The following is a 25,915-nucleotide window of genomic DNA, read 5'->3' on the forward strand; positions in this document are numbered from 1 at the left end:
AATACTGAACCACACTGCTTCCACAGCCGACCATAACTGCGAAAGTATTGCTGGGGCAGGATTTTGTGCGCCAACTGACGTCTCGATTACGTCTCGTTAATGTTCGATGGGACTCATGTCGAGCGATCTGGGTGGCCAAATCATTCGCTCGAATTGTTCAGAATGTTCTTCAAACAAATCGCGAACAACTGTGGCCCAGTGACAAGGCACAATGTCATCCAAGAAAATTCCATCGTTGTTCGGTAACATGATGTTCGTGAATGGCTGCAAATGGTCTTCAAGTAGCCGAACATACCAATTTCCAGTGAATGATCGGTTCAGCTGGACTATAGAACCTTGTCATCTTCATGTAAACAGAGCCTACAGCATTATGGAGGCACGACCAGATTGCACAGTGCCTTGTTGACAACTTGGGTCCATGGCTTCATGGCGTCTGCGCCACAACCGAACCCGAACCCTACCGTCAGCTCTTACCAACTGAAATTAGGACTCATCTGACAAGTCCACAGTTCAGGAGAGGTGCTAAAAGCGATGTTCGTGCTATTAGCAAAGGCACTCGCGTCGGTCCTCCCCTGCCATGCCCCATGCCAAATGTAGCCGCACTGTCCTAACGGATACGCTCGTCGTGTCCCACATTGATTTCTGCTGTTATTTCATACAGTCTTGCTTGTCTGTTAGCGCTGACAACACTAAGCAAATACCGTAGCTCACTGAGTGAAGGCCGTCGGCCACTGCGTTGTCTATGGTGAGAGGTACTGGCTGAAATTTGGTATTCTAGGCACACTCTTGACACTGTGGATCTCGGAATATTGACTTCCTTACCGATTTCCGAAATGGAATGTCTCGTGCATCTAGCTCCAACTACCTTTCCGCGTTCTAAGTCTGTTAATTTCTGTCGTGCCGCCATAATCACGTCGGAAACCTTTTCACATGAATCACCTGAGTACAAGTGACAGCTTCGCCAATGCAGTGCAATTTCATACCTCGTGTACGTGTTATAACAGTCATCCCCAAATGTGCATATCGCTATCCCATGACTTGTCACCCCAGTTTATTTTACCTTGGAAAAATCATTGCTGAAAGCGCCAAACGCTGAAGGAGGCTTTTACAGACAACTCTTTAGATCATACACAGGCTTACGACTGGTAAAGGCGTTTTAAAAACAGGCGAACATCGACTGGGAAAGGTGAGGGATTCGATTGTACACGATAGCAGGCGGACCTCCAAGACCTCTTAAACATTCTGGGGACAATGTGAACATGCAGTGATCAGCCATAACATTATGACAACCTAACTAATAGCCGTTATGTCCACCTTTGGCACGGATAACAGCGGCGGCCCGTCGCGGCATGGAAGCGATGAGGCCTTTGTAGGTCGGTGGAGGAAGTTGGCAACACGTCTGCTCACTCAAGTCACCTAATTTTCATACATTCCGGGGAAGGAAGGCGATGAGCTCCGACGCCCCGTTCAATCACATATCAGATGTGTTCGACTGAATTCAGATCTGGCGAGCTGGGGGCGCAGCACATCAACTGTAACTCGCCATTCCATCACATCGACAGGGCACATTATCTTGTTGAAAAATGCAGTGCCGCCGGGAAACATGGTCGTCATGAAGGGGTGTACGTGGTCTGTAACCAGTGTAGGATACTGCTTGGCCGTCATGGCGCCTTGCACGAGGTCCACTGGACCCATGGATGTCCACGTGAATGCTCCCCAGAGCACAATGGAGCCGCCGCCAACTAGTCTCCGACCCGTAGTGCAGGTGCCGATAGTCACGTGCCCACTTCAGTCGTACTTGCCGATTTCATGGTGTACACATTGGCACATGCAGGGATCGTTGGCTACGGAAGCCCATAGTTAGGAGTGTTCTGTGCACAGTGTGTTCAGGCACACTTATACTTGCCCAGCGTTAAAGTCTGATGTCAGTTCCACTACAGTTCGCCCCCTGCTCTATTTTACCAGTCTGCCCGGCATCTGTGAAGTGGGGTGGGCGCCCAACCCCACGACGTCTGGACGTGGTTTCACCTCGATTTCGCAACGTGTTGAAAGTCGTACAGTTTCAGCATTTGGATCGTCTGGATACCACGGTGTTCTTGACATACAGCAGATGGGAGTCATCTGAACTACAGGCACAATAAAAGGAAAGTAGTGGGTATTTTGTACATTTGTGTGTAAACTGTGGGCTGCACCTGGCATCGAACCAAGATATTGTCCTGTCGCGATCATTACCAACAGAGCTGCAAGAGCACGCCTTATGGAAGAACTCAAAACCTCTCATTTCCCAGCTCCTCTCCTTGGTTAACAAATTCCTCAGCAGATCTCCAATAATGATCTGAAACTAACTGGGAATTTGGGAACAGCCTCTGCCTCAGTGTAACTGTAACTAGTGAAACTTACCTCTCCTCACCTGAAGACAACTTTTGTTTAATCCTTATTGAGATTAACATGAAGTAAATTGTACGTATTTAGATATTTTTTGTTATGGCGCAGTTAAAATTGTGAAAAACACGTCGCCCAAAGTAGCATTGCCTACAACAATAACGAAAATCCTTTCTTTTCAATGTTTCATCATCCATCAATGCAAAAGCGTAACAAACAAAACAATCGAATCAAAATATACTTTCGTTGCGTTTGCGTGCATGGCATAATGAGAGTGGCTCCACCTTGCAGCTGAAAACAAGACACAACCCAGTACTTGAAAACACGAAACAAGCATCTCTGTACCAGGGAAAGATAGTTCTTAACGGAACTCAAGTCAGTCGATTCCCAATCACCACGTTACTTCCCCTCGTATTTTGCCCTTGTTCACTTTATTCGCCAGTCACAAAAATGCACTCCCATGGTAATGGCGCCCAGGGCATGTGCCGACGCTGCCATACCGTGGTCTAGTTACGCCACAGCTCTGCGTTGTCTCTGAGATAAACCTTATCTGTCGATCGTTCGGTTAAGGTAAGATCTCCGCTCTATCAACATCCCACAACGTCAAAGGAGAACCTCAGCACAGTTTGGAGGGGAACGTAAGCGTTTGGCTGCAGGCTGAAACTCTGATCCAGTCTGTCAGCAAAAATTACCGAGAACAAGAAAATAAGATGACATGAAAAGACGCTGTGAAGGCTAAACTGGAGTAGTAGTGCGCTTACCTCTTTCAGCGGAACTTTGAAGGCTATGAATCTTGTACCAGATATCTGCTGCCCAACAGGAGAGTACGCCAGCCACCTGTCAACGAAGAGAACACCGTTAGTTTTGGCTACTATGGTATGGAAATGAAACAACACTGGTTTGACAGCGTATAATGTAATAACTGCATCTGGCAGCACTGCTGCCATCATAGGGCCACGGTAAGATGTAATCCTCGATAAGCACTGACACACCACTGAGTTTCTAGGGCTAAGTAGGTAGCGCAATGTGCAGATGCCTAGCTAAATGAACACAGAGCCTCGCACAGACAGCAGATGTTTAGATCCGCCAATGATATTAAAGGAGCTGAATGTAGGCCTTCTCTTATCGCTTCCTTAATTGAACAGCATAGCAACTGGAATTAGAAACAAAACTGTTATGATTTTATTATAAATTAATCAATGTAATGAATCATATAATAATTAATAAATAAACTTTGACAATGGCAGAAGCTGAAGAAACGAATTAAAATTTGTACCATGGCTGGGACTTGAACCTGCGTCTCCTGTTTACTAGGCAGATGGGCTGACCATTACACCACTACAGCAATATGGCTAATACAGCTGCACACTACCCTAGTCCAATATCCTCCCTAACACAAACTTCAGTTCACTCCTTCAGGCCATTTTCCCCATCTTAATTCGTCACTACTGTCGAGGCTTTCCAGTATTGGAATAGCGCCCTGTTTTGTACGTAATGGGGAAATCCTACCCGCATCTCAGGCATAAGTGAGCTATTGATCTGATGGAATTAAATTTTGCTTGAAACATACAAGTCTCAACTTTATCTCTGATAATTAAAGTAGTCGAAGAAATGAATTAAAATTAATTAATTTCTTCAGCTTCTATCATTATCGAAGATATAAAGTTGAGACTCTTATATCTCAAGAAAAATTTAATTTCATCAGTTTAATATATAAACCTCGGTACAGCACTGTTCACGTAAAATATAAGGAAAGAAGGTAACTCATACATTAAAATCACTTTTAACAGCTATCCCCTTCAAGGAAAGCACAATATGGCAGTGATTGTACAACACTTTTGTAGAAAGAACTACCTATCAACATAAAAACAATGATTGCCATTTTGGAGAAACAAAACGATACTGAATTTTAATATCCGTATACAGATAACAATGGAGCATTGAAACTGCGGTTATTCATATGTTCATATAAATGCTCCTAAAGAAATGTAAAACGCGAAGTATCATGTAAGACGTAAGTGAAGATATAAACTACAACTGGAAATCTCAATATGGTACAATACGCACTGTCAATTATAGATTAGAGTTGACACTTCCTGGCAAATTAAAACTGTGTACCGGGCAGAGGTCCCGAGTTTGACTCGGTCCGGGTCCAGCACACAGATTTCATCTGCCAGGAAGTTTCTAACCAGCTCACACTCCGCTGCAGAGTGAATATTTCATTCTGGATGGATAAGAGTTGATTCCAGAGACTAACAACACTAACGGATGAGAACGAGAAACAGTAAATATTTTCGATCACACAAAACGAGGAGAAGTTATAACGTTTCTTCCGCTTGTCGCTCTATGAATCTCTTCCTTCTCTCTTGTCCAAAAGCGGGATGTGGTACGAAGCGGGAAACTGATTCAATAATTGTATTACGCGAGGTTTCCCGTTAATAACAACCAAGTATTGTCATTTAAATTTTTATCACTGCATAACCAAAATTCACTCAATATATACGTAACTCCTCTTGACTAACTGAGCAAATGGTTAAGGTTTAATTTGTGGAACGAAGTTTGACCGACTCGTACAATTATTCGCTACGACCGTTCGCCAAAGGCGCTCGCAGTGTGAAACTCGCCCTTTACTGTGGCCAGGGTGCAGTTTTACTTAGTCCCAGAACTCGACGATGCTATTATTCGCAAGGCTCGTTCAAATGGTTCAAATGGCTCTGAGCACTATGGGACTCAACTGCTGTGGTCATAAGTCCCCTAGAACTTAGAACTACTTAAACCTAACTAACCTAAGGACAGCACACAACACCCAGCCATCACGAGGTAGAGAAAATCCCTGACCCCGCCGGGAATCGAACCCGGGAACCCGGGCGTGGGAAGCGAGAACGCTACCGCACGACCACGAGATGCGGGCGCAAGGCTCGTATGCACGTATCGATATTCGTACGAGCTGTGAGAACAGTAACCTTATAAAGTACGAAACATCCACGACTGAACATACCAATCAAGTAGACATAAGATACACTTTCGACGACATAAGGAAAGCATTTACTTATAATTGTCTGTATGCAACAGTTTTTAATTTTTTTAAGTTTCATTTTTTTACGTTTTTTTTTCGAAATTGGTGTTTCACATTTACTGTCGCAAACCGTCGTCAGCTCTATCCCCTATATTGTTATGACTTCGTGTTATTATCACATTTAATTCAAGATTTAGAAATAGTAAGAAGTACACACAAATACGTTGAAATAGTTTAATATGCGCGTACTAATTGATTTAGCATAATATTCATTGCGAAGTAGTTATAGAGCACAATATGGCATGCTACAGATAGGTAAGTCCATTAGACGATGCTGTTTTCATGCTTTGAGAGTACTGGTCCTGAGTTACACAACAAAACGAACTAATTCAAAATGGAATGCTTATACAAGATATATGATAACGGGTCCTTCTACGTCGCTATACTGCTGGGTGTGCCCGCCCCTTGATAAGAGCAGGTTGAATCCTTTAAAACACAATCCATAACTGGATAATTCCAAGTCATCGAAATTAACGCAACAGACTTAATGATCACACTGCACATAACATAAATGCAGAGCAGACGTCTCGTCCTTTTTCGAATAAACGCAAATATTGATACATCAAACTACAGTTCAAAATATCCTTGATATTGTATGAGCCTCCAAAATATTTTTTCTTTGTAAGCTGTTATGCCGAGGCAAACACAACACGCAAAGTGAAAACAGCATTCTTACAAACCACGGAGTAGACATAATTTGGCCTAAAGTGCAAAGCTACTCCCCTGTGTACGCAAACGTTCAAACAAGTAATCACTATTTCATGTTAGCACACAGCTAGTTAATATATCTGAAACAATAATAAAATGATAAAATATTAAAATAATTAAATCCCCTGTCAACCCCCTCACTGGTGTGCAAACTTAAAGATAAAAGTATCTTTCGCGTGATGTGTCACTGCCAAGTAACATAGCTACGATGAAATTTGGACCATACATAGAAAGAACTGGTACAGTATAGTAAAGAAGCTGACTGAAACAAATAGGCAATGATACTAAAAGAAATGACAATTTTATTCAAATACAATAATTACACTGACGACAATGAGATTTATGACGATTCCCTGGTCATTACAAAAGACGGGACTTGGTTCTCAAGAGGATGTGCGATCATCGCGGACGGCAATGCATGTTCCGCAACGTGCAAGGTTGGCAAGGCGTTCTTGTGCTGCGGCTTTCCAATCCTCCACTTGCGCAGTTGGCAACTGCTGGATGGCCGTTGATGCATGTGGACGTGCTTAAGTAATTCTCCCGAACGCATCCCATACGCGCTCGATGGGACTGAAGTCGGGAAAACGTATTGGCTAGTCCATTCGCCGAATTTCCTCTCGTTCCAAAAACTCCATCTGCGCTGTTCAATGCGGTCGCTCACTGTCACCCATAAAATTACCTCAGTGCCGAATACAACTCTGAAAATACACTCCTGGAAATTGAAATAAGATCTCCGTGAATTCATTGTCCCAGGAAGGGGAAACTTTATTGACACATTCCTGGGGTCAGATACATCACATGATCACACTGACAGAACCACAGGCACATAGACACAGGCAACAGAGCATGCACAATGTCGGCACTAGTACAGTGTATATCCACCTTTCGCAGCAATGCAGGCTGCTATTCTCCCATGGAGACGATCGTAGAGATGCTGGATGTAGTCCTGTGGAACGGCTTGCCATGCTATTTCCACCTGGCGCCTCAGTTGGACCAGCGTTCGTGCTGGACGTGCAGACCGCGTGAGACGACGCTTCATCCAGTCCCAAACATGCTCAATGGGGGACAGATCCGGAGATCTTGCTGGCCAGGGTAGTTGACTTACACCTTCTAGAGCACGTTGGGTGGCACGGGATACATGCGGACGTGCATTGTCCTGTTGGAACAGCAAGTTACCTTGCCGGTCTAGGAATGGTAGAACGATGGGTTCGATGACGGTTTGGATGTACCGTGCACTATTCAGTGTCCCCTCGACGATCACCAGTGGTGCACGGCCAGTGTAGGAGATCGCTCCCCACACCATGATGGCCCTGTGTGCCTCGGTCGTATGCAGTCCTGATTGTGGCGCTCACCTGCACGGCGCCAAACACGCATACGACCATCATTGGCACCAAGGCAGAAGCGACTCTCATCGCTGAAGACGACACGTCTCCATTCGTCCCTCCATTCACGCCTGTCGCGACAGCACTGGAGGCGGGCTGCACGATGTTGGGGCGTGAGCGGAAGACGGCCTAACGGTGTGCGGGACCGTAGCCCAGCTTCATGGAGACGGTTGCGAATGGTCCTCGCCAATACCCCAGGAGCAACAGTGTCCCTAATTTGCTGGGAAGTGGCGGTGCGGTCCCCTACGGCACTGCGTAGGATCCTACGGTCTTGGCGTGCATCCGTGCGTCGCTGCGGTCCGGTCCCAGGTCGACGGGCACGTGCACCTTCCGCCGACCACTGGCGACAACATCGATGTACTGTGGAGACCTCACGCCCCACGTGTTGAGCAATTCGGCGGTACGTCCACCCGGCCTCCCGCATGCCCACTATACGCCCTCGCTCAAAGTCCGTCAACTGCACATACGGTTCACGTCCACGCTGTCGCGGCATGCTACCAGTGTTAAAGACTGCGATGGAGCTCCGTATGCCACGGCAAACTGGCTGACACTGACGGCGGCGGTGCACAAATGCTGCGCAGCTAGCGCCATTCGACGGCCAACACCGCGGTTCCTGGTGTGTCCGCTGTGCCGTGCGTGTGATCATTGCTTGTACAGCCCTCTCGCAGTGTCCGGAGCAAGTATGGTGGGTCTGACACACCGGTGTCAATGTGTTCTTTTTTCCATTTCCAGGAGTGTACGTACATGGGGAAGAGTGCAGTGTAACAATAACGTTACCAATAACGTTACCGGCGAGTGTACTGGTTTCAAGATTTGGAAATCAGTACACCGACGCGACATTATGTTTCCACACACCATAACACCTGGATCATCAAAACGATCATCTCTGACAATGTTTATGTGTTCATTGTGCATCCTCATACGGCGAGAGGTGGGAACTTGACAGTGGATAACTGGAAACTAATAATTTGGAGTGATAAAACACGCTATACCTTGCGGCAGTCCCATGGAAGGATTTGGGTTTGACGAATGCTTGGAGAACGTGCGACGGCGCAATACGGATGTAGTAATGGTAAAAGGTTAAATTCCGTGTTCTGGCCCTAGAAGGGCCAATCTGGACCTACTAACCTCCATGTCATCCTCTGCCAATGGCGTCATCGGATGCGGTATGGAGGAGCTTGTGGTCAGCACACCGCTATCCCAGTCGTTGTTGGCTTGCATGACCACGGACCTGCTATTAATCGGTCGAGTAGGTCCTTAGTTGGGTTCACGAGGCTGGGTGCACGCTGTACAGTCCTCCACGAACGAAAAATCCCGAGCAGTATCAGGTATCGAACCCGGGTCCAAAGCATGACAGTCAGCCGTGATGACCACTCAGTATGGAGCCAGACATGGAAGAGGTGGTGTTACGATACTTGGTGTTTTCCCCTATTGGGCTTAAGGAAAAGCTAAATGTAGAAGGATACGAACACTTTTTGCAAAAAAAAATTATGAAAATTAAAAAAAATAAATAAATAAAAATGTAATGAGTACAGTAGAGGATCGGTTCAGAGATGATGATCGATAGTATCAGCACGACAATGCACCCTCTTAGAAAGCAGTATCTAACGGTTTTTGGACGATACCATTCCTGAAAGGGACTGGCCTGCTCAGAGTTCCAACGTGAACCAAATGGGACATGTTTAGGATGAGTTAGAACGTCGACATCGCTCAAGACCCCAGCGTCCAACGTCATTACCATCTCTGGTTTCGTCTCTTGAGAAAGAATGGGCTGCCATCGCAGACATTCAGACACCTCAATGAAAATGCTCTCATCAGAGTTCAAGCAGTCATAAAGGCGAAATGTGGACTAACGCCATATTAATGTCTACTAACAGGTGTGTGGATACTTTTTATCAGGTAAAATTATCGCCGGTGCCCACCGCAAAATTGAACGCAGGCATGTGGCGCGGTAAAGAAAGTACATATGTAACCGGAATAGAGACGAATGGAGAATCATTCTAGCGCGAACGCGGGCTGTGAATGGGGTGATCCACTGACATAATCGATTTTGACAAAGAGCAGATCGTTCTAACCCGGCACCAGAAAACGAGAGTTACAAAAACGGCGATACCTGTCGGTTCTTCGAATGCTATTGTCGTGAGCGTCTATGGACAGTAGCTGAAGGTCGGTGAAACAACGAGTAGGCAACAAGGCGTTGTACGTCGTCGTCTTATCTCTAAATGCTCACGCAGGCAGATTTGTTTGGGAATACACACTTTTGAATACGGTGATCCGCAGAAGACGACCCTTATGTGTTCCCATCTTGACCCAACGACATCGTCAATTACGATTTCGTTGGACATGATATCATCGAAACTGGATAGTGGATCAATGGAAACATTTAGTCTGGTCGGACGAATTACTTTTCTTGTTACAAAGGTCGATGGTCCTGACCGGATGCGCAGTCATTCAGGAGAAGTGGGCTGAAACCTGTGTGTCAACTCTCACCAACGTCCCTTTGTTAACATCTTTTTTTCTGTTTACTGGTTCCAGCGTCCGTGTTTTCCTTGAAGTTTTCTTGCAGTACTAGGAGTTCGCAGCTAGGAAACATGTGAATTTACCATTATAAATTGCAACTGTCTTGTGCCCGATGTATGTGTGATTTCATCAGTCTTCCAACGTGAGTATCAAAACAAGTCGTAAACAGTCAGGATTTAGTCCAATCGCGACTGGACACAAAATTTACAGCAGGCAGAATCTATGTGCACCGCAAGTTGCGCGTATGGGAAGTTCAAGGAGACTAAGGACCCTTCAACTTAAGTGGTTTCTAACGTAACAATGAAGCGACCTTCCACCAAATAAAACTTCAAGGAATTTCACCTAAAATAAGGACCTAAGGTCCTTAAAAATCTCTGCACATCAACGAGCACTTCAGGGTTACATACGCTCCTTTTCCTACGCTGTTCAGCAGCTTACGGATGCCAACCCGAATTCACGGCTAAGCATGCAAATAAACTGTTGATTTCGTACGGAAATACTTTTTTTTAACAATCACTCTTCTGACTGGTTTGAGGCGTCCAGCCACAAATTGCTATTCTGTGCCAACCTATTCATCTCAAGTTGCACCCTACGTCCTCAATTATTTGCTGGATGTATTCTGGTTCAAATGGCTCTGACCACTATGGGACTTAACATCGGAGGTCATCAGTCTCCTAGAACTAAGAACTACTTAAACCTAACTAACCTAAGGACATCACACACATCCATGCCCGAGGCAAGATTCGAACCTGCGACCGTAGCAGTCGCGCGGTTCCAGACTGAAGCGCCGAGAACCGCTCGGCCACCGCCGCCGGCGGATGTATTCTGATCCTTCTTCTTCTTCTTCTTCTTCTTCTACAGTTTTTACACGTGGCGAATAAGAGCACACTCCATAGATAATCGGTTAGTGACACACAGGAAGAGAGGTACCATCACCATTGGTATTTTCAGAGTACACTTACGAAAAAAAGCTTTGGATACGAGAATAAATCTACTTACTGTACAGTTACGAGAATAACAGACTTATGAAGCTTCCTACACACATTCACCAGTTACTTAAAATGGAAGATTGACTAGTTATCAATGAAATTTGACAGTGTTAAATTGAAGCACACGTTCTGGAAAGTACTTTTTATTCACAGTTACATAGATCGCATTGGAGGGATTTACAACAATTTACCTGTTCCGACACTTACGAGTCATTAGCATAACTACAAATACTGAAAACTAAAAATGCAAAATTACTTAAATTGATGAAAAAAAACAACTGTTCGACATGTTACTTTCGTAACAAAATAATGGGTATACGAGGTGTGACCAAAAAGTAACGGGAATTTTTTTATTTCGCGGGCTTCATACATTCGATCTTCAATTTTTTTTTCATCTTGTTGGTACACATGTTCCTGATGTATGTTTGCATTTTCTGCTTTTTGAATGTTTAGTTTATTGTCGACAGTCGAAAAGGTTACACGTGTTTAGGAGTGCTCGGCGAACTTTTACTTTCGAGAAAGATGGAGTAAAGAATTTGCATTAAATTTTTGCTTGAAAAATGGAATGAAGTACAGCACCGCATTCGAAATGTTCGCTGTGGCTTCTGACGAATCTTCTACGAGTAAGAGAAGAGTTTACGAGTGACATAAACGTTTCAAAGAGGGTCGAGAAGACGTTGAAGACATCAATTGCTGAAGACAATGTGGAAGAATGAAAGAAAATGTCTCTGGAATATCGCCAAATCATCCTCATAGAGGTTGCTGATGATGTCGGCATGTCCTTTGGCCCATGCCATGCAATTTTTTCGGATTTTTTGGGCATGAGACGCGTAGCAGCAAATTCTGTTCCGAAATTGTTGAATTTCGACCAAAAATAACGTATTGTAGACATCGCTCATCCCTCAGGAATATATATGGGTTTGACGTCGAAACCAAGCCCCAATCGTCCCAATGGAAACTGACTGAAGAGCCAAGACCGAAAAAAATTCGAAAAGTTCGATCACATGTGAAGGTTCTTCTCACTGTTTTCTTTGATTACAATGGGACAGCGCATCATGAGTTCCTGCCTTATTGTCGTGCTGTCAATAAGGAATTAACTGGAATTCATCATTTGTGTGGCCGTATTTTCCGTAGCTGCTTTACAATTACTGACGGTATTTATAATTTGATTTGTTTTTAGATCTTAAAGACAAATCAAATTATAAATATCTTTAGTTACAGACCACTGATGATGCTTTACCTCAATAAAGCGTAACGCGTCCGGTGGAAAAGAAAAAAACACGCAATTTCTTCTAGTTGCAACGACAGAACGAAAATACCCGCAGGAATGCTACCTGGAAGTTGTACTCCGTTTCGTGAAGCAATACGAAGACAACGACTAGAATTGTGACAAAATCATCCGTGAAAATTGCATCACGATAATGCTCCCGCTCACACTCAATGCTTGTTCGTGATTTATTGGCAAAAAAACAAAATCGTTATGTTGCCTCAGCCATAGTATTCGCCGGACATGCCCCCCCCCCCCCCCCCACCCGTGCCTTCTTTCTATTCCTAAGGTTAAAGAGGAACATAAAAGGACGTCGTATTGCTACCACTGATGAGATAACAACTGAATCGCTGAAGTAGCTGAACAGCACAGCATAATGAAAAGTGAGTTCCAGAAGTGCTTCCGAGATAGGAAAAAGCGCTAGCAGGAAGTCCCATTAATTTTTATCGCACCTCGTGTTTTTATTTTTTCTTTATCTTGCACATTTAACTTTTAAATTTAACAGTGACTTTTCATCTTCCGCTTTCCATATTTTTAGTGCTGGTGATAAGGCGCAACAGTCATAACCAGTAAACAGTTGTAGATTCATCCAATACGTACATACAATTCTCAATAAAGAAAGTATTTGCCAAACAACCTTGCTCTTCATACTGTGTAGGATCTACCGATGGTCACCGAAGAGATATAGAATTGCACAACACTGATAGCGTGGGAAGACACGGAATGATTACGGCCGTTTCTAGCATATTATCACAAACAAAGTATGAGATATTTGAGAGCAAGGCTTCTCCGAGGCTTCTTCTGGCTATTTACTGAAGATACCTCTGTTGCGTGTAAAACACAAACGAGATTACATAGGATAACGTTATCTGCTTGATTACACAGCTTAAACACACACAGAAAGGCTCACTTAGGATAAATGCTCTAAGGTCAAGACGTTCGCGTGGAAGAAGTACTTAGAGCGTGTGCAAATCTGAAGGGCCTTCTGTCTTCAATTGACAATCCTGTCTACTATTTCAGTTACCGACGTCAAATAAAAGATGATGGGCTTCCGCACTTAAGAAGCGCTTCTTGTAGTCTTCTGCAGGAGAACACATAGAACAGGAAAAAAAAGATGAAAAACAACAAAGACTACTGACAACAGCGACACAGACAGAAATCATCGATGATTAAATTCTACGAACATTGCTGCGATTGTGCGATAAGGTTCTGGCGGGAACCCAGAGAACAGACAATTCGATTAGAGCTTAAGTCAACGTTCTTTTGTAAGTAGGGAACGTACCTTTCTTTTTTTAACTTCATTCCAAAACAGAGCGTTATGCAAGCACCACCTACCGTACGCTGACAACCGACGAGCGCCGAGTTCTTCGGGGAACACAAATTCTTCCTGTGACAAACTGATGGGACGTGTAACGACCCAACACAAACCACAGGAGACCCTGAACCCTGCACGCGTGGTCTCTGCTGCCCAGATGGAACGGCACTGTCATGACGGGAGTGTATATTCAAGTAGCAGACGTGTCAAATAACATCTCCTGTCGTTTTCTCAGTGCCCTCACACGTCACAACACTGCCAAAGCAATGTGTGCCCCACATGGTGTTAGTGCCTCAAATGGACTGCAGAAACGAAGATATCTGCTAGTTTCTGTTCCCACCAATATTACCAGTTGGTTGGCTGGCTGGGGGAGGGGACTAAACAGCGATATCATCGGTCCCATCGGATTAGGGAAGGATGGGGATGGCAAGTCGCCCGTGCCCTTTCAAAGGAACAGTCAGTCCTTGCATTTGCCTGAAGCGATTCAGGGAAATCACGAAAAACATAAATCAAGATGGCCGGACGCTGCTTTGAACCGTCGTCCTCCCGAATGCGAATCCAGTGTGCTAATCACAGTACGAGGGTATCAGTAAAATGTTGTCCATTACAACTGCTACCTGATTAGCATACCAAAATCTACATCCATAGCAATACGTAGGGGGTGTAGCATATTCCTAGAGTTATCATTTGAAGCCGGTTCTTGCCATTTTGCAAGAAGGCTTTGTCGGGACTATTTGAGATTTGCAGTTCTGTTTCTTCAGCATCTCTGTAATACTCTCCCAAGCGTCAAACAAACCTTTGACAATTCGTGCTGCCCTTTCTGTATTAATCCTATTTGGTACGGGTTCTGTACACTTGAGCAAAATTCTACGGTGGGCTGCACGAGTGATTTGTAAGTAATCTCCTCCGTGGACTGATCACATTTCCCCAGTATTCTACCAATGAACCTAATGCTTCCACCTGCTTTACCTCTGGCTGAAACTATGCTATCGTTTCATTTCGTACCCCTACAAAGTGGTACACCCCGGTAGTTGTAAGAGTTGACCGATTCCAACTGTGACTCGTTGATACTGTAGTCACAGGATGATACGCTTTTCTTCGTTTTGTGAAGTGCACCATTTCACACTTTTGAACATTTGAAGCAAGTTGCCAAGCTTTGCACCACTTTGAAATCGTATCAAGATGTGACTGAATACTTGGGCAGCTCCTTTCAGACAATACATCATTACATTTCTATAGATATATAATAGAGGGAAACATTCCACGTGGGAAAAATATATCTAAAAACAAAGATGATGTGACTTACCGAACGAAAGTGCTGTTGTCTGCTTGCGTCTGTGTATGTGCGGATGGATATGTGTGTGTGTGTGTGCAAGTGTATACCTGTCCTTTTTTCCCCCAAGGTAAGTCTTTCCGCTCCCGGGATTGGAATGACTCCTTACCCTCTCCCTTAAAACCCACATCCTTTCGTCTTTCCCTCTCCTTCCCTCTTTCCTGATGAAGCAACAGTCTGTTGCGAAAGCTTGAATTTCGTGTGTATGTTTGCGTTTGTTTGTGTGTCTATCGACCTGCCAGCACTTTCGTTCGGTAAGTCACATCATCTTTGTTTATATTTATATATACACTCCTGGAAATGGAAAAAAGAACACATTGACACCGGTGTGTCAGACCCACCATACTTGCTCCGGACACTGCGAGAGGGCTGTACAAGCAATGATCACACGCACGGCACAGCGGACACACCAGGAACCGCGGTGTTGGCCGTCGAATGGCGCTAGCTGCGCAGCATTTGTGCACCGCCGCCGTCAGTGTCAGCCAGTTTGCCGTGGCATACGGAGCTCCATCGCAGTCTTTAACACTGGTAGCATGCCGCGACAGCGTGGACGTGAACCGTATGTGCAGTTGACGGACTTTGAGCGAGGGCGTATAGTGGGCATGCGGGAGGCCGGGTGGACGTACCGCCGAATTGCTCAACACGTGGGGCGTGAGGTCTCCACAGTACATCGATGTTGTCGCCAGTGGTCGGCGGAAGGTGCACGTGCCCGTCGACCTGGGACCGGACCGCAGCGACGCACGGATGCACGCCAAGACCGTAGGATCCTACGCAGTGCCGTAGGGGACCGCACCGCCACTTCCCAGCAAATTAGGGACACTGTTGCTCCTGGGGTATTGGCGAGGACCATTCGCAACCGTCTCCATGAAGCTGGGCTACGGTCCCGCACACCGTTAGGCCGTCTTCCGCTCACGCCCCAACATCGTGCAGCCCGCCTCCAGTGCTGTCGCGACAGGCGTGAATGGAGGGACGAATGGAGACGTGTCGTCTTCAGCGATGAGAGTCGCTTCTGCCTCGGTGCCAATGATGGTCGTATGCGTGTTTGGCGCCGTGCAGGTGAGCGCCACAATCAGGACTGCATACGACCGAGGCACACAAGGCCAACACCCGGCATCATGGTGTGGGGAGCGATCTCCTACACTGGCCGTACACCACTGGTGATCGTCGAGGGGACACTGAATAGTGCACGGTACATCCAAACCGTCATCGAACCCATCGTTCTACCATTCCTAGACTGGCAAGGGAACTTGCTGTTCCAACAGGACAATGCACGTCCGCATGTATCCCGTGCCACCCAACGTGCTCTAGAAGGTGTAAGTCAACTACCCTGGCCAGCAAGATCTCCGGATCTGTCCCCCATTGAGCATGTTTGGGACTGGATGAAGCGTCGTCTCACTCGGTCTGCACGTCCAGCACGAACGCTGGTCCAACTGAGGCGCCAGGTGGAAATGGCATGGCAAGCCGTTCCACAGGACTACATCCAGCATCTCTACGATCGTCTCCATGGGAGAATAGCAGCCTGCATTGCTGCGAAAGGTGGATATACACTGTACTAGTGCCGACATTGTGCATGCTCTGTTGCCTGTGTCTATGTGCCTGTGGTTCTGTCAGTGTGATCATGTGATGTATCTGACCCCAGGAATGTGTCAATAAAGTTTCCCCTTCCTGGGACAATGAATTCACGGTGTTCTTATTTCAATTTCCAGGAGTATATATATATATATATATATATATATATATATATATATATATATATATGGCTGCAACCCTTCTTTCCATCAGTCCCTATACCAGTTCCAAACTGAACAATCCATTGCCCTCACCCACCTAATCCTTCACCTACACATCAACTCAGCCAATGAACACACCTGTCAACTCCTATCCTTAATAAAAGTCCTCAATCTTTCCTCTCCCACATCCACACCGGCAGTTTAGAGCATCCTCCTACAGGCCAACCGCAAATTAGAACAGCATGCCACCCTCCACCTCAAAAAACTATCCAATCTCCTGGTTTCCCGCCTCCGGAAAGGCAACTCACTCACCCTTCACAACCTTTCCAGCAAACCTCAACCTCCTCTCATTGCACACAAACCCAGTCTCTCCCATCTACTCAGTCTACCACTTCCAGCTCCACTCCCTCCAAAACCTCAAAATTCCAATCAACACAATCTGGAACCACAACACCCTAATTCAGTAGTTAACCTTTCCTCCAAACCTCTCTCCCAATCCGAAACCTCTGTCCTATCCAAAGGCCTCACCTTCAGCCCCACTCCCAGATTCAACCAAACAGCCCTCGTCAAAGATTTACTGTCCTACACTCGTACTCTCTGCTGGAAATATCACTTTGCCACGAAGAAAAATGATCCTAATCCTACTCCTAATGATCCAACTCCCCAAGACACGATCCAAATTGAACCCTGCCTGGAACAGTTCCGTCCTCTGTCACAGCAGGACCCACCTCCTCTTCCTCAAAATCACCCTCTCCAAACCTTCCAGGAATTTCTGACTTCCAGCCTTGCATCTCAATCCTTCTTAAAAAACCTTAATCCTACTCCCAACATCACCACTGGTGAAGCCCAGGCTATCCGTGATATGAAGGCTGACCGATCCATCGTCATTCTTCCGGTGGACAACGGTTCCACGACCGTAGTACTTGATCGTCGGGAGTATGTGGCTGAGGGACTGCGTCAGCTTTCAGACAACACCACATACAAAGTTTGCCAAGGTAATCCCATTCCCGATGTCCAGGCTGTCCAGGCGGAGCTTCAAGGAATCCTCACAACCTTAGGCCCCCTGCAAAACCTTTCACCTGACTCCATCAACCTCCTGACCCCACCGACACCCCGCACCCCTACCTTCTTCCTAAAATTCACAAACCCAATCATCCTGGCCGCCCCATTGTAGCTGGTTACCAAGCCCCCACAGAACGTATCTCTGCCTACGAAGATCAACACCTTCAGCCCATTACATGCAGTCTCCCATCCTTCATCAAAGACACCAACCACTTTCTCGAACGCCTGGAATCCTTACCCAATCTGTTACCCCCAGAAACCATCCTTGTAACCATTGATGCCACTTCCTTATACACAAATATTCCGCATGTCCAGGACCTCGCTGCGATGGAGCACTTCCTTTCACGCCGATCACCTGCCACCCTAACTAAAACCTCTTTCCTCATTACCTTAGCCAGCTTCATCCTCACCCACAACTTCTCCACTTTTGAAGGCCAGACATACCAACAATTAAAGGGAACAGCCATGGGTACCAGGATTGCCCCCTCGTACGCCAACCTATTCATGGGTCGCTTAGAGGAAGCCTTCTTGGTTACCCAGGCCTGCCAACCCAAGGTTTGGTACAGATTTATTGATGACATCTTCACGATCTGGACTCACAGTGAAGAAGAACTCCAGAATTTCCTCTCCAACCTCAATTCCTTTGGTTCCATCAGATTCACCTGGTCCTACTCCAAATCCCACGCCACTTTCCTTGACGTTGACCTCCATCTGTCCAATGGCCAGCTTCACACGTCCGTCCACATCAAACCCACCAACAAGCAACAGTACCTCCATTACGACAGCTGCCACCCATTCCACATCAAACGGTCCCTTCCCTACAGCCTAGGTCTTCGTGGCAAACGAATTTGCTCCAGTCCGGAATCCCTGAACCATTACACCAACAACCTGACAACAGCTTTCGCATCCCGCAACTACCCTCCCGACCTGGTACAGAAGCAAATAACCAGAGCCACTTCCTCATCCCCTCAAACCCAGAACCTCCCACAGAAGAACCACAAAAGTGTCCCACTTGTGACAGGATACTTTCCGGGACTGGACCAGACTCTGAATGTGGCTCTACACCAGGGATACGACTTCCTCAAATCCTGCCCTGAAATGAGATCCATCCTTCATGAAATCATCCCCACTCCACCAAGAGTGTCTTTCCGCCGTCCACCTAACCTTCGTAACCTGTTAGTTCATCCCTATGAAATCCCCAAACCACCTTCCTTACCCTCTGGCTCCTACCCTTGTAACCGCCCCCAGTGTAAAACCTGTCCCATGCACCCTCCCACCACCACCTACTCCAGTCCTGTAACCCGGAAGGTGTACACGATCAAAGGCAGATCCACATGTGAAAGCACCCACGTGATTTACCAACTGACCTGCCTACACTGTGAAGCTTTCCATGTGGGAATGACCAGCAACAAACCGTCCATTCGCATGAATGGACACAGGCAGACAGTGTTTGTTGGTAATAAGGATCACCCTGTGGCTAAACATGCCTTGATGCACGGCCAGCACATCTTGGCACGGTGTTACACCGTCCGGGTTATCTGGATACCTCCCACTAACACCAACCTATCCGAACTCCGCTAATTTCAAGTTGCCGCCACTCATACCTCACCTATCATTCAACATCTTTGCCTCTGCACTTCCGCCTCGACTGACATTTCTGCCCAAACTCTTTGTCTTTGAATATGTCTGCTTGTGTCTGTATATGTGTGTGTGTGTGTGTGTGTGTGTGTGTGTGTGTGTGTGTGTGTGTGTGTGTGTGTGTGTGTGTATACCCGTCCTTTTTTCCCCCTAAGGTAAGTCTTTTCGCTCCCGGGATTGGAGAGACTCCTTACCCTCTCCCTTAAAACCCACATCCTTTCGTCTTTCCCTCTCCTTCCCTCTTTCCTGATGAAGCAACCGTTGATTGCGAAAGCTAGAATTTTGTGTGTATGTTTGTGTGTCTATCGACCTGCCAGCGCTTTCGTTTGGTAAGTCACATCATCTTTGTTTTTAGATATATTTTTCCCACATGGAATGTTTCCCTATATATATATATATATATATATATATATATATATATATATATATATATATATATATTCCCATTCAAGAATTCATCTATGATATACAAGGAGTTGTCAAGGAGATACGATTTCAATTTATTGCTGAAGCTATTACTGCTGTCTGTCAGACATTTTATTTCATCCGGTAATTTGTCGGAAATTTTTATAGCTGCATATTTTATCCCTTTCTGTGCCAAAGGTAGGTTGAGTAAAGAATAGTGTAAGTCTTTTTTTCTGGTGTTATAATCATGAATGTCACTTGTTTTTAAACTGGTCCATGTTGTTGAGAACAAATTTCATTAGTGAGTAAATGTACAGTGAAGCTGTTGTAAGAACTCCCAATCTTTTAAAAAGATGCCTACAAGATGTGCGACTATGAACCCCACACAATATTCTAACCACTTTCTTTTGAGTAGTGAATACTTTTTGTCTAAATGTTGAGTTACCCCATTCCATATGACATCAGAGAGTGAAAGTATGCCAGATATGTTAGCTTACTAATTTCTATATCCTCAGAATTGGCAATTATTCTGATTGCAAAAGTTGCTGAACCTAGTTCCTTTAGAAGATCCATAACATTAATGTTCCAATTAAGATGCTTATCTATGTGTACACCCAAAAGACTTCTGTTGATGTGTTATATTTACTGGAGGAACTGTACTTTTTGCAGCAGAAAATTGGATTGTTTCGAGCAAGCCCATTTGCAGAAAACCAATTGATGACTTTTCCAAATACCTTATTTGTATCATTTTCAATTGGAGTTTCTTTTACCGGATTGATAATTATGCTTGTACCACCAGCAAACAGTGTCAGTTCAGCTTCCTGTTTCAGATAGGAAGGGAGGTCGTTCACATATATCAAGAACAGAAGGGGACCCATGATTGAACCCTGAGGAAAACCTAATGTAATTTCACCCCAATTAGATGAAGTGGCAAACTTATTTAAATCACTTGACTCATATAAGGAAACTTTTTGCTTCCTGTTCTGTAGGTATGACTTAAACCACTCATATGCCATTCCATTTATACCATAGAACTATAATTTCTGCAACATAATGTCATGGTTCACACAATCAAATGCTTTGGATAAGTCACAGAAAATTCCTATTGGTGACATTTTACTATTTAAAGACTCTATTATGTCGACAGTGGAACAGCATTTTTGAAACCCAAACTGTGATTTACTAAGTATCCCATTACTGGCGAGATGGCTGACCACTCTTGAGTACATTACTTTCTCGAAGATTTTTGAAAATGCTGTATTCAAGGATGTTGTTGTTGTTGTGGTCTTCAGTCCTGAGACTGGTTTGATGCAGCTCTCCATGCTACTCTATCCTGCGCAAGTTTCTTCATCTCCCAGTACCTACTGCAACCTACATCCTTCTGAATCTGCTTAGTGTATTCATCTCTTGGTCTCCCTCTACGATTTTTACCCTCCACGCTGCCCTCCAATGCTAAATTTGTGATCCCTTGATGCCTCAAAACATGTCCTACCAACCGATCCCTTCTTCTAGTCAAGTTGTGCCACAAACTTCTCTTCTCCCCAATCCTATTCAATACCTCCTCATTAGTTACGTGATCTACCCACCTTATCTTCAGAATTCTTCTGTAGCTCCATATTTCAAAAGCTTCTATTCTCTTCTTATCCAAACTAGTTATCGTCCATGTTTCACTTCCATACATGGCTACACTCCATACAAATACTTTCAGAAACGACTTCCTCACACTTAAATCTATACTCGATGTTAACAAATTTCTCTTCTTCAGAAACGATTTCCTTGCCATTGCCAGTCTACATTTTATATCCTCTCTACTTCGACCATCATCAGTTATTTTACTCCCTAAATAGCAAAACTCCTTTACTACTTTAAGTGTCTCATTTCCTAATCTAATCCCCTCAGCATCACCCGATTTAATTTGACTACATTCCATTATCCTCGTTTTGCTTTTGTTGATGTTCATCTTATATCCTCCTTTCAAGACACTGTCCATTCCGTTCAACTGCTCTTCCAAGTCCTTTGCTGTCTCTGACAGAATTACAATGTCATCGGCGAACCTCAAAGTTTTTACTTCTTCTCCATGAATTTTAATACCTACTCCGAATTTTTCTTTTGTTTCCTTTACTGCTTGCTCAATATACAGATTGAATAACATCGGGGAGAGGCTACAACCCTGTCTCACTCCTTTCCCAACCACTGCTTCCCTTTCATGCCCCTCGACTCTTATAACTGCCATTTGGTTTCTGTACAAATTGTAAATAGCCTTTCGCTCCCTGTATTTTACCCCTGCCACCTTCCGAATTTGAAAGAGAGTATTCCAGTTAACGTTGTCAAAAGCTTTCTCTAAGTCTACAAATGCTAGAAACGTACGTTTGCCTTTTCTTAATCTTTCTTCTAAGATAAGTCGTAAGGTTAGTATTGCCTCACGTGTTCCAACATTTCTACGGAATCCAAACTGATCTTCCCAGAGGTCCGCTTCTACCAGTTTTTCCATTCGTCTGTAAACAATTCGCGTTAGTATTTTGCAGCTGTGACTTATTAAACTGATAATTCGGTAATTTTCACATCTGTCAACACCTGCTTTCTTTGGGATTGGAATTATTATATTCTTCTTGAAGTCTGTGGGTATTTCGCCTGTCTCATACATCTTGTTCACCAGATGGTAGAGTTCTGTCATGACTGGCTCTCCCAAGGTCATCAGTAGTTCTAATGGAATGTTGTCTACTCCCGGGGCCTTGTTTCGGCTCAGGTCTTTCAGTGCTCTGTCAAACTCTACACGCAGTATCTTATCTCCCATTTCATTTTCATCTACATCCTCTTCCATTTCCATAATATTGTCCTCAAGTACATCGCCCTTGTATAAACCCTCTATATACTCCTTCCACCTTTCTGCCTTCCCTTCTTTGCTTAGAACTGGGTTTCCATCTGAGCTCTTGATATTCATACAAGTGGTTCTCTTCTCTCCAAAGGTCTCTTTAATTTTCCTGTAGGCAGTATCTATCTTACCCCTAGTGAGATAAGCCTCTACATCCTTACATTTGTCCTCTAGCCATCCCTGCTTAGCCATTTTGCACTTCCTGTCGATCTCATTTTTGAGATGTTTGTATTCCTTTTTGCCTGCTTCATTTACTGCATTTTTATATTTTCTCCTTTCATCAATTAAATTCAATATTTCTTCTGTTACCCAGGGATACTGGCCAATAATTACCGACATCTGTGGTGTCCCCCTTTTTGTAGAGCAGCCTGACAATGGTATATTTTAACCTGTCTGGGAAAATACCTTGAGTTAGTGTTTGCATTACAAATTGACTCAGAACATCAGCTGTAATTGCTCCACATTGTTTTAATATCTTATTAGAGATGTCTTCTACTCCAACAGAACATTTATTTTTCAAAGATTTAATAATTTTACTTATTTCACAAGAGGTTGTTAGGTGAAGCTTAATCTGCCTAAATTTTTTCAAAACAGACTCTTCCATGTACTGCCCGTCTTTTTCTTTTGAACTGTTCTCACCAATTTTTTCTCCTACACTTAAGAAATCATTGTTGAATACACTAGCTACTTGTGTACTGGTGGTTAGGATGGTCTCATTCTCCGTAATAGTAATACTATCTACCCCAGTGGTTACTTTTCCTATCACCTTCTAACAACATTCCATATTTATTTTATTTTATTGTCGGAGTTGTCAATATCTTCTCTAACATAAATATTTCTTGATTTCCTTACAACTTTTCTCAGTATGTTACAATAATTAATATAGTGTGAAACTACTACTGGATCTTTACTAGTTCTTCCTGTCTCATAAAGTTTTCTTTTTCTTTCTGAAGACACTTTAATACCCGTACTAATCCAAGCTTTCTCTGAAAAGTATGTGGTGTTACATTTAGTCATTTTCTTTGGGAAACAATGTTCAAAAAGGGATATAAATGTATCAAGAATAAGTTGCATTTATCATCAGCAAAAAATGGCTCTGAGCACTATGGGACTCAACTGCTGCGGTCATAAGTCCCCTAGAACTTAGAACTACTTAAACCTAACTAACCTAAGGACAGCACACAACACCCAGCCATCACGAGGCAGAGAAAATCCCTGACCCCGCCGGGAATCGAACCCGGTTATCATCAGCATTTGGCTGTATTATTAAATGGAAGTTACAAATTAATTCTGAAGTAGCCAGTAGAGTCATTTTTCTTTCTATTCTTCTGCAGATTGTTCTAGCAAAAATTACACAAACATGAGACGTTAGACTGATGAATAATTTTTATTCATCAAAACCTGTGCCTTCTTCAGGAATAAAACGATGATACTTTTTAATAGGCAGCAAGTCATCATTGTCATCTTCTTCTTCTTCTGAATCATTTATTTCTTTATCTCCCTACTAACACTCCTAATACAGTGTCACAGTGTGGTTTGGTGGCTAAATGCCTGACTACAGATTGAAAGGTCTTGTTTTTATCCCCAAACAGTCATAGGATTTGCATCGGCAATTTACCAGACCGTTCATCTCTGGAAATGTTTGTTAATGTGAAAAATGCTGAGTTACACAGTGGCTCGGACTCCACATTAAACTGTAGGTCTCCCTTTAACTGGGTGGGTGGGTCAGATCACAGGCACAAAAGGCAATGGCATATTACTTCCAATGAGACCATGCCTTGTAAAGCACTATCATGTTCAAAACAATCTATGGAATAATCAGAGCTTTGCCTTTTTTCCCAGTATCATGCTAGATGTTGGCTCTACACCAGCATACAGACTCAGATGCAGACCTGCCTCCTGTACACATCACTCTTTAACAAATTTAGTTTTCACCATCCCATAGCTATGTTTAATGTTCCTATATGGAGTGTCAACTTTTCCCACAGCGAACTCCACCTCAGTTGCATTTCCAATGATCTATGTTACATTAAGATAATGTCACTAATTCTAGAACACACATTACTAGATGTCTGAAAATAGTTATAAGAATGAAATGTGGAACACTGGAAAAAAAGCTGCCTCCTCAATTACACTAATTGGCTGCTGTTTATCTCCTTTTGGTAACTTTATATTTACTTGATTACTTTGGCATTTTTCAAAGAAAATAGTTACCTACTTCTGTAAATAATGGGTCCTTACTGCTTGTCAAGCAGCTTCACAATGGATAATGCCACTTGCCTTGTAGCTAACAGAACTTTAGTTCTTCATTAAGAATATTCTGATAATTTTGTAGCAAGTTAGAGCAATGAGGTATGTTTTTAGTTTCCTTTTCATCTGACTGAGATTTCCCATTTCTTGCTGTTTGTTGGATGGGGGCTTGTTAACTACCTTTGTACCAGAGTACGTATGTAACTTTTCTCTGAGTTCTAGACAAAGAGGCAAAACCTACATGAAAATTATTTTTGTGTCTTGCATTGTGATTGTCTACGTCAGATCCTTCTCGAAATGTATCTTCTCCTCCTGCTGAGAGCTTAAAAGACTGTAACAAGTTGATACTCATTACAAACCTGGTAAGACATCTACCCCTTCCATTAGCAGCTGTTTAATATTTTTGTGTAAGGATTCTAATTCTTGAATGCAGTGGGTGGCCATCAAAAATATTAATGAACTTGGCAAAAAATACCAATTATTAACTTTAAAACTAACATTACCACCATTTACAAAACATTGCTTTAAAATGAGGTTTCCTTTCGACATAAATTAACAAATGAATGTATTGCAGCACAAAGATTAGCCTACACTTTAATGCTGTCAGCAGGTGAGTGTTGTCTCAAACCAACAGCTCCTCATTTCAACAACTAGGCAGAGACTGATTTTAATTTGTTCTTCTAACTTGATAATAACTATTTACATTCTGCACATAGAATGACTCTCCCAGGAAGTATCACCTTATCGTAGCACTGTCCGTGTAGAAGGGCGAGTTTGTGTGATCATGTGAAGCTGAGAGCTATGCTGGCCATAGCACAGATATTGACAGGTCTAACCTAACTGTGCAAGTCTCGATAGAGGAGCCAGACAAAGTATGCCTCACATATCCCGCCTTCCTGTTATGTTCCAGTTCCTACCTACCTCTTTCTCTTCCACTATGTACTTCACCAGCAAATGAGGTGACCAATTTCGATTAAACAATGGCA

At 44.0% G+C, this 25,915-nt stretch overlaps 1 protein-coding gene across 1 annotated transcript in view; it reads right to left on the reverse strand.

Annotated features, from left to right (window-relative positions):
* The window catches only part of LOC126235528 (RNA/RNP complex-1-interacting phosphatase), a gene marked incomplete at its 3' end in the record, with an annotated part of 492,423 nt that overhangs the window by 448,729 nt on the left and 17,779 nt on the right, over positions 1-25,915 (reverse strand). The window contains exon 2 of the mRNA XM_049944250.1: positions 3,144-3,219. Coding sequence (XP_049800207.1) covers positions 3,144-3,219 — 76 coding nt within the window. The remainder of the gene's footprint in view (positions 1-3,143; positions 3,220-25,915) is intronic.

This window comes from Schistocerca nitens, chromosome 1 (assembly GCF_023898315.1).
Source record: "Schistocerca nitens isolate TAMUIC-IGC-003100 chromosome 1, iqSchNite1.1, whole genome shotgun sequence".
Classification (NCBI taxonomy): Eukaryota; Metazoa; Arthropoda; class Insecta; order Orthoptera; family Acrididae; genus Schistocerca; species Schistocerca nitens.